The sequence below is a fragment of the Cebus imitator genome, unplaced genomic scaffold (assembly GCF_001604975.1).
Source record: "Cebus imitator isolate Cc_AM_T3 unplaced genomic scaffold, Cebus_imitator-1.0 Scaffold1, whole genome shotgun sequence".
NCBI classification, from domain to species: Eukaryota; Metazoa; Chordata; class Mammalia; order Primates; family Cebidae; genus Cebus; species Cebus imitator.
Window position 1 is genome coordinate 17,265,697 of NW_016107316.1, and position 10,585 is coordinate 17,276,281.

Below are 10,585 nucleotides of genomic sequence, written 5' to 3' on the forward strand. Positions count from 1 at the left end.
ATATTCTAAAGCATTTATTTAAAAAAAATTAACCCACTAAACTCTAAGAAAATGCATGCCATTTTTCTTAATGTTCTTAAGAGTAATAAAGTCACTAAACATGTTTAATGATTTGCAATACTCATTTCTCCAAAGATCGGGTAGTCCTGAAAAACTGATTCTCTCTAATTCAGAAGTGAGAGTCATGGGACTTCATAACAGGCATCACAAAGTATCTATTTTCCATTAGGAAATGGACTTCATCTCTCTAAGAGATACATCTATTTTACATCCAATTCTAATAAGCCTAGATAGTATATTTACTCAGCACATAGTATTTTAGAGGCTGTCCACAGTAAGAAAGAAGCAGTTACTATCCTTTATTTATATCATATAAAAGAAACTTCAGGGGAAAAAACGGGAAAAAATAGATAAAACTAAAGAAATAAATACAAGAAAGGTGTTTAGGAGAATTTATTTAGGGACAAACAACTTTATAAAAGAATACTCTTGAGAGTAACACTATAGCTAGCATAATACATGATATATCAAGTAAGAACAACCATTAAAAGTGGTTAAAATTAAAGGTTTCAATAACTAAAAATAAGTTTCAGTTACTCATGTAAATAGCTCTATTACCTGATTATGCAGAATACATCATACTTCTTTTTAAGTGCAAAACCACTCAAAGTTGTCCAGGCACTGATAACAATTTAATTTACCAAGAAGCTCTACCCTGTGAGAGCAGAGAGATTCAATCCTTTTCTTTTTAAGTGTACAGTCATCCCTTGGTATCCATGGGGAATTGTTTCCAGGACCCTGGAGGATATCCAAATCTGAAGATGCTTAACTTCTTTATATAAAATGGCATAGTATTTGCAGATAACCTATCATATCCTCCCATATACTTTAAGTCATCTCTAGATTACTTATAATACCTAACACAATGTAAATGCTATATAAATCGTTATACTGTATTTTTACATTTGTATTTAATTTTCTTTTCTAATATTTTCGATAGGCGGTTGGTTGAAAATATTGTACTAACCGTGAGGATGCAGAACTTGATACAGAGGGCTTACTATATATGGAATGTAAAACATATAATGTGTATGTATGTGTATATAATTTTTTTTTTCTGAGACAGAGTCTTGCTCTGTCGCCCAGGCTGGAGTACGGCGGCATGATCTCAGCTTACCGCAACTTCTGCCTCCTGAGTAGCTGGGAAACGGGCACGCACCACTATGCCCAGCTAATTTTTGTATTTTTAGTAGAGATGGGATTTCACCGTGTTGGTCAGGCTGGACTCGAACTCCTGACCTCGTGATCCACCCGCCTCCGCCTCCCAAAGTACTGGGATTACAGGCGTGAGCCACTGTGCCCGGCCATATAATTTTTATATACATATGTCTGTAACTAAGTTACAACATTTATACCACATTGTAAATTTTGTTTTCTATTTAAATTTTGTTTAAAAGGTTTTGTTCCGTTATAAATCACATTAAGCTTTGTCTAAGAAGGCAGTATTTGAGATAAGGACTAAGCAAAGAGGTTCTGGAGAAGTCTTTTTTGAGGGAAACTAGAAAGGAGAAAAGAAAAGAATGGAAAAAAATAAAATTATATTAATTTGGTCACAGTGGATTAAAGTTTCTGTGTAGTCTCTCTGGACTAGCAGAAAGCAGACAAAATATAATGTAACCCGGCCTGTTTACAGGTAAAGAAATAGAAATGATGGGTCTTGGCAACATTTATAGCAAAACCTGAACAGTTACTCAGCTCTCAGGTCTGGAGATAAGCTGTAAATGACATTTATTAAAGAAAAGTTTCTCATATCTTTATAAGAAAGAATAGTAAAAATGACTATAACAAAAATCAGAATCTCTGGCAACACATGACAATGTATGTTAATGGTTTAAAAAAAAAAACCCATAGATTCTTTTTTTTTTTTTTGAGATGGAGCTTGCTCTGTCACCAGTAATCCTAGCACTAAGCATCGAAGAAGTCCTGTGGAGACAGTAAGAATCTAAGAGGTCCTTTGGAGAAGTTCTATAAAAGCTGAGAATTATAACCGAGTTTTTGGAAGTCCGTTTAAATTCTACTTGGTCTAAATCTAAAATTCTGAGACCAGGTGCCTCTGAGCTTGAGTGGTGAGCATGGGGGTGGTTTACATTAGATGCCCAGGTACCTTCCTTATTCAAACATCAAGAAAGACCTACATGTAGGACTGCAGTTCTGAATGTCTATCATTTTATTTGTGTAAGACCATAGTTACATGCTTATCAAATACATCCAACTGCTTCTGCATTAAGAACTACCACACACTATTTGGAATTTAGTAGGTATGAACAAAAACAGAGGGTTCAGATCATCTCTCCTTTTCAATTCTTCCCACTCTCTTACCTTGAGAGGTGGTACTTTTCGCACCTGGACCCTGTCCCCTCTGTTGAGAAAGGGCTGTGGTGAGACCTGAAATGGCTGCTGGTGCTGGCGATTCTCAGTGAGACGTGGCCTCTTCTCCCAGCTCACAAGGACCTCTTCTTGGGTGAGGGAAGACTTCCTCTTGAGGCTTTCTGGGCTCTGATCAACAAGAGTTGCTAGAGGTTCTTTCACAGTGGTCTCTTGTGGACCTGCTTCTGCTATGGGCTTCATCACTGGTTTTTCTACCCCAGGACTAATGGGTTTGCTTGGCGATGTAACTAAAGATTCTTGGCTTTCACTTTTGTTATAATTAGAAGCGGTGGTGAGATGATTCTTCTCAGATTCCTGTTCAGCAGAGGCGACTGGCTTCTGCTCCAAGAGATCCTCATCCTTTGGGCACTTGATGGGAAGAACGCTGCTAAGCTCATGTGTATTGAGAGCTGAGGAAAGCAGGGGCGCTGTGGATGTGGAGAAGTTTGGCTGCACTTCATCTTGGCTTTCACACTCTTCTTTTCTGCCTGGTGATGACATATGCAATGCTTCTTCTTTACACTCTGACTGGGGGACTACTGGAACTATCCTGACAAGAGAGGCCTCTGATACAGACATGGATTTTGGTTGTTCAGCTGGGGTTTTCTTTACTTTGGGATCGCTGGGAGAAGCTGTTAATTTCTTAGAATCTTCAAGGCTCAGGCCAGAACTAAAAAGGGGAAAAAAAAGATATTCTAGTTGAAATGTAGAAAAATCAGCTTACAGAACTTTTTTGAGATAGGGTCTCGCTTCATTGTCCAGGCTGGAATGCAATGGCATCATCTTGGCTCACTGCAACCTCCACCTCCTGGGTTTAAGTGATTCTCCCACATGAGCCTGGGTCTACAGGTACACACCACTACACCCAGCTCATTTTCTGGTATTTTTTTGCAGAGATGGGGATTTGCCGGGTTGCCCAAGTTGGCCTCAAATTGCTGGGCTCAAGCGATCCATCCCCCTCGGCCTCCCAAAGCACTGGGATTACAGGTGTGAGTCACTGCGCCTGGCCACAACTTATGGAACTCTTTTTTTTTTTTTTTTGAGACAGTCTCGCTCTGTCACCAAAGTGGAGTGCAGTGGCGGGATCTCTGCTCACTGCAACCTTTGCCTCCCGGGTTCAAGCGATTCTTCTGCCTCAGCCTCCAGAGTAGCTGGGACTACAGGTGTAAGCCACCACGCCCAGCTAATTTTTACATTTTTAGTAGAGACGGGATTTCATCATGTTGGCCAGGAGGGTCTTGATCTCTTGACCTCATGATCCACCCACCTTGGCCTCCCAAAGTGCTAGGATTATAGGCATGAGCCACAGCGCCAGGCTGCTTATGGAATTCTTAACCTCAACAGGAATCTTTCCTAAATGACTGTGAAGGAGATGGATAAACACTAGTTGGAGACAAGGAAAAGGAGCGCTTAGTTCTCAAGCTGTGGTTATGGGTCTCCTTAAGGGCTGCCATTGGTGTCCAGAAGGAAGGAAGGGAGACTAACAAGTAGAAGTCTAGGTGTTCAATCCTATTTCAAACAAAACATTTCCATTACTATCTATTTAAATGTCCCATTACAATTTCGTTGTTGGACCTTTTGTTGGGGGAAAAAACTGATTTAGGCTACAGCCCCTTTTAAACAGAATTTATCTCTTGATTCAGCTATGTATATCTCCCAGCATGCCTTTTAAAGAGGAGAGGCTGTTTAATTACAGGTTAGTTCTAATAGTCCACATTACAGAATTCCTAAGATTCCTTAGTGATTCTGGATAGCTACATTTTGGGATAATTAGCTACTATAAAGAGTGGACAGAACCTCAGTATTCTGGCCAGGTGCAGTGGCCTGTCTGTAATCCCAATACTTTGGGAGCCAAGGAGAGCAGATCACTTAAGGTCAGGAGTTCTAGACCAGCCTGGCTAACATGGTGAAACCCCATCTCTACTAAAAATACAAAATTTGCCAGGCATGGTGGTGCACGCCTATAATCCCAGCTACTCGAGAGGCTGAGGCAGGAGAATTGCTTGAACCTGGGAGGCAGAGTTTACAGTGAGTCTAAGATCGTGCTATTGCACTCTAGCCTAGGCAACAAGAGGGAAACTCCGTCTCAAAAAAAAAAGGAACTTCAGTATTCTTCTGTCTTATAAAGTAACCAGAAGAAAAGCCAATCTTTTCAAAGAACGGAACTCTTAATTCAAGATTTTTTTTTAAATTTATTTTTAAAGAAACCATCTCACCTACAATGACAGTTATAAGGGTAAAGGATTATGAGTAATCTAATTCTGTGAACCTGTGATTTGTAAAAAGAAAAAAACTTCCTAAAGAAGAATTGGTGAGACAAAAAAACCAGAAGGAAACTAGGTCCTAGATTTTCTGTTAAGGTAATGAGATAAAGCACTACATGACATATATGCAAGAAATAACATTTGGTTTATAGAACCTGTCCTAATATTACCTCTGCCCATAGTAGCTTTCAAAGAATTGTTCTTTCCATGGCTCCACTTTTTTCTCCTTCTCAATCTCTTGCCGAATTCTCACCTGCATCTCAGGTGTAAACTCACCTGTAATGTACCCAAAAAAGGATATTCAATAGAAAAATGCTATTTGCAACACGCATGTAACTCTTTATAAATCATGAAAGACTCATGCAGAAATCAGAATACTATCATGTGAAAGTAACCAAAACTTCCCAAACCTCCTCACTGTAAAGGAGGACCTAAATGCCACTAGGCGAAATAAAAATGTTTGCACACCACTCCATGTAGCTTTCAGGACTCATCTGAGGCTGACAGAGCCTTTTCCCTGGGCTTCCCTGTGGTACCTTTCTCACACTCCAAATATCACATTCCATACAGATTTATTTTATTTCTTACTTTGAACTTCCAATTTATTTTCTACCAAAAAAAAAAAAAAAAAAAAAGTTATGTGCTTTCAATAACCTATGCCACTGGACATTTTTACTATTTTAAATTTCAGTTTCTCCAAGGCAACTTAATTTTAGGCCTTCTACCTCTAACTGCATAAAGAAATGCTGCAGCCCGACTTAAAAGCATTTGAGATTCCCATCTGGAGTTGTCAGTTTTCTAATTGTTCTAGAAACTGTACCAGGCTCATGCTCTAGCAAGAAGGTACTCAACATGTGAAAGACCCAGCTGCCCTGAATATGCCATTTACTTGCATATACTACCAACCACCTCAATCCTTCCCACTCCATCAGCAGAGAACAGTGAATGTGCTTGGTAGGCCATCTTCAAACTTGTGGCTCAGATAGGCTGCTCCCTTTTATACTCTACTACCCAGGACATCAAGGAGTAAGAGGTAGAAATGGCAGAATTTGAAGTTTAAGACCTCCTGGGATGAGAAGAAGGAAAGGAAACGTACTATTAGAGGACTGTGAACACCACAGTCGTGGGCAAAGGATTGGGAAAAGAGGGGTTTAGCTGTCAGAATCCACCCTAGAACTTCCGACGTTGAGTCTACTGTGTATCCGAAAATAAGGAATAAAATGTATTGAACTCTGTTCACATACATACAGTGTTCCAAGTTTTTGTTGCTCATAAAATATGATCACATGACTATAGGTACAGCAGTCACTGCTTGCATGTTAAAAAAAAAAAAAGTAACACTGATAATAATTGTAGTATCACTGCTGACAGTACCTACTTACAAAAAAGTGGGGGCTGAGGAGGTAAATCCTTTACCAATTTATTCTTAAAGAAAGGTATTGGTAACTGGTATGTTTTAATCTTTCTGGAAGAAAAAAGGGGGGGTCTCTGCCTCAAAAAACCTATAGTAAAAATAAAGGACCAAAGTAATCAGAGCAAGAGATCCCTTCTACATAGAACTTCCTCTAAAAGAAGAGGATGGGAAAAAGTCAACAATTTCAAGAAACAACCTAGATTAATTTATTAGCTATTCATTTAACTCTAATTGTTAGGGATCTGACAGAAAATAAGCAGTGCATAGCATTCCTAATGTGCTCTTTACAAATGTATATATTTTAGAGTCTCTCACACTTGTTTTAGGCTATTCTTTGGTATATGACTTTTCAAGTGCTATTTTTTATTCCATGTATACTTAAAAACAGATGTAATAAAAATAATTCAGCCAGTGATTTTACTTATGGCTGCATATTAGAATCGTTGGGGAAAACTTTGAAAAAAGAAAACCAGTAAAACTCAGACACTAATCCAGAACAATAAAAACAACATAACTGACAGTGGTGTCTGTACATCAGTATTTTTAAAAACACCACAGGTGTTTTTCAACAGTAGAGGTGAAGAGCTACTAGTACTGACAGATACTACATGCAGTGCCCACACACAGTCAGTCATTAGAAGCATGGCACACATGGCAGACCAGTGATCATAGTCAGTAATTCTACGTCATGATCCATACTTACTAAAGTGTTCTGACTGCCAATTAATTGTACATTTCAAATGGCTGAATGTTATGTTATATGAAATATACTTCAATGAAGTGATCTTTTTAAAAGTTCTCACTGATTCCTTTTACTACTAGTTTCATTAAGGCTAGGCAGTGATAAACAGGTTATTTCATTGCTTACTGAACTGGGATGCAAAGCACCATAAAATGACTAATTCTATACTCTTATTAGGGAGCCTATTAAAATTTCAGTTCCTAGGCATTAATGTAGAATTGCTGAATCAGAGTCTTTAGGAACAGGGCCTCAAAACATGTATTTTTATTTTCTTGGAAGACTTTATATCATTAAAGAAACATTTTGCTGGACTCCATCTGGTGTTAACCTGGTTACACAGGCTCCAGATAGAAGTCTAATAACGTGTTTCACAAAGGATAGCTAATTCTATCCTATAGAAACATCCTTCCTTTACCTTCCAAAACTGCTTAATTACCTGATGAAGAAGAGAGGTGCTCCGAGTGCACACACCGCCTGGGAGACACATTAGGTAGAATACTTACCTTCTGAAAGTCTTTCCTTCCAGCCTTGGGCTGCTGAAGTGAAGAACTCATTGTTAAGGGCTGAGCCATTTAACTTCATTAAACCATCTGGACCAACCTGGGTCAAAGAATAAGCCAAGGAAAGCTTACAAAGAAATTGAAAGGTATCATGTAGTATTTGACTTCCGTTTCATTTTAGAAAAGAATGTATGTGCATTACATTCCTTTCCTATTTATCTTTCCTCACTCCTTTCTCTCCATTCACGTCCATTCCCTAACAATTAAAAATCTACTCACAGAACCACACATATAATGCTGGAACAACTGGCTATTCACTCAGTAGAAAATAAAACTGAATCCCAGATTCAGACTAAAAAAAAAGATGAATTAAAAATCTAAATGTAAATTTTAAGTCAAAAATAGTTCCTTTTGAAGAAAATTAAGAAAGATTTGGACATCCTTGAGATTGAGGAACTCTTCTTAACCCACTTAACTTTCTAAGCCTATGTGGGTTGACATCATTTTCCCATGGTTCTACAGCAGAAATTGGTACACCTTCTATAAAGGGATAGACCACAAATACTTTAACTTTGCAGGCAATATGGCTTGATTTCAGCTACTCATCTCTGCCACTGTAGCACAAAAGTAGCTATGGACAATATGAAAACTAACAGGAGTGGCTTTAAGTCAATAAAACTTTATTAACTAAGCAGTCAGCTAGAAATTGCCTAGTGGGCTATAGTTTGCTGACTGCTGATTCATACTCTAGAGAATTGGTACAGGGTAATGGAGTTCCCTATAAGAGCAGTTAATCCAGCCTCCACTTGAGTATTCCAGTGATAAGCAAGTTACTCCACTATAAGCCAATCTATTCTGCAGTTTAATTCTCCAATTGTAAAAAAGTTATTTTAACCCCAAATCTGCTTTCTCTATAACAAAAGTTTACCTCTTCTATATCACGGGCCTTCAAATCTATTGAAAGAGAGGTGTTTTCATCCAAACCTACGTTTTTATCTGGTCTAAATATTTTTCTACTGCTCATTGCTAGATATTCCACACACCGACGTATGACTTCCAGCTTTACATTCTAGTGACAATTAGAATTCTTTAAACATTCTAAATTTCATCTGACAATAGTTTGTATTTCACTTAATCGAAATTCCATATTCTCTACACATAAGGACAATATTACTCAGATTAATGTGGGCTCCAACCATATTAACAACTGAAAAAGACTAGCCAAGTAACCTCCTATTAAGAATACCCCTCCAGGATTGCACTCTATGGGAAAATCAACTAGAAAACCTCCAAGATTCCTTTTAATTCTAAAATTGTATGTGGCAATCCTCCAGACTGAGAGGTTGATAAAGGATATCAGTCAAAAGATAGTTCTGAGGAACCAGCATTAGACTTCCATAAACAGGCCCTCAAATTGGGTCCTGTACTAGTATTCCCAGCCTAACAACCCTGAGTCTTAAAGAAAACAAAACAAAACAAAACAAAAAAACAAAACAAGATGACAGCAATCTTCAAGAGGTTCTCTTAGAACTGCTGAAACTTGAGTCTCCTAACTTGTTCTAACCAAGAACTGGCATCCTCAAAGCTGTAATTTCTCCAAGAAGAGTTAGGGCAGGGAAAGCAGTCACCGAGAAGGACTTCTTCTTTGTCCCTACTGCTGTAAGAATATCTTATTTATTTGCACTCTCTGGACAATGGACTCTGAACTTCTTTGACATGTTCTGATTCATAGCACTATGAAATTGATATCAAGGTAGTTTCTAGTAGAAAGATGATTTTCAGAATTACAAAGATTTAGTTTTAACTTTAAGAGTCAATTAGCTAATAATAAATTCTGTAGCTTACTTATTCTCTGTTATCCTCTTACTATGAACAAGAGAGTATAATAGTCCTTTTACTGTAAATTAAGGAAAATATCTCTCTCATCATTTTAATAAAAATTCTTAAAAGTTGGGGGTTGGAGGGAACTATCACATTACTTAGAACATAGTTGGTATTTGGAAATAATACATTTAAAAAAAATCTCAGAAGTGAAGAAAGCTTAAAAAATCATAATTGTTCTATCTTCCTTTTACAGAGGAGGAAACAGAAGATCAGAAGGGGGAGTGACTTGGTACACCGTTTTCACTGATGAAAGCCAAAGTCTCGGACTTTTACTTTATTCCTGACCAAGCTAAATCACTAAATCTCTCTGGTCCCTGCCTTGATGCTTGCCAAACCTTTGGCATTTCTTTTTGCTACTTTCGTTTTTTTTTAAAGCGTAACTTATACTGGGTTTTCTTTATCATGAAAGTTATAAATGTTTTTCTTAGAAAAATGTAACAAAAATGCAAACAGCAAACATTCCTAAGGACACCACTGTTATACCATGTTGTACTGTCTTTCTAGCTGTATTTATTTATCTGGACCCATGTTTTTGGCTTATTCTTGACATTTTACCATGTTGGCCAGGCTGATCTCGACTCCTGACCTTCAGGTGATTTGCCCTCCTTGGCCATCCAAAGTGCTGGGATTATAGGCATGAGCCACCAAGCCTGGCCCTCCTCCTGAATTTCGTTCTATGGATATCCTACATCCTAATTCAGTCAAATTAATTCTGTAATATTGAAATTCTGGTAGAATTTTTTCCTTTTCTTCAGAAGCCTTATGAAGCCCACCTGTTAGGAAACTCATGTAAAAATATTCTTACTTCTCACTTAGTACCATTAATACCACTTTACAATTATACATAAACAGCTGTTTTAAAAATCTTAAGGAGTTCAATGACGCACCTGTCGATCTACCTCTGGGAGCAGTAAAAGCAGTCGCTGTTGGCAGTCTCCAGGAAGGACTGAAAATGTGTGCTTGTTGATCAGCGCTCGCAGATTTGTATTAACCAGAATGGAGTCTGGTGTCTCAACATCAATGTCGGCACATTTAGTTCTTTTCATTTGTCCTACAAAAACATGGAAAAGGATCATTTGGGCCTCCCTCACAAGTCCTGTGTCTATATAAACTGTAGCTTTCTGTGCAGTATAAAAAAACCCACAGGTTGTATTTAAATATCACACTGTGAAGAAAAGAAGGTAACACTTAAAATCTTAGGATATTCTTCCAAGACTAACAAAACAAGTTTTGTTCATTTATAGAGGATAAAAGAATACAATGTAGTATCTTCTCTGCAAAAATAGAACAAGGTCGGTAAAAGTGGGTCTTCTACCATACTAAAACTTCATTTTATGTTTTTTTTTTTTTTTTT

General features: G+C 37.8%; 1 protein-coding gene across 4 annotated transcripts in view; it reads right to left on the reverse strand.

The window, feature by feature from the left end:
- Window positions 1-10,585, reverse strand: part of ASXL2 (ASXL transcriptional regulator 2) — a 160,243-nt gene that overhangs the window by 12,766 nt on the left and 136,892 nt on the right. For all 4 annotated transcript variants that reach the window (XM_017527312.2, XM_017527302.2, XM_017527333.1 and 1 more), the window contains 4 exons: window positions 10,119-10,282; window positions 7,351-7,447; window positions 4,862-4,967; window positions 2,380-3,097 (listed from right to left, as the gene is read on the reverse strand). In XM_017527312.2, the coding sequence (XP_017382801.1) occupies window positions 2,380-3,097; window positions 4,862-4,967; window positions 7,351-7,447; window positions 10,119-10,282 (1,085 nt within the window). The remainder of the gene's footprint in view (window positions 1-2,379; window positions 3,098-4,861; window positions 4,968-7,350; window positions 7,448-10,118; window positions 10,283-10,585) is intronic.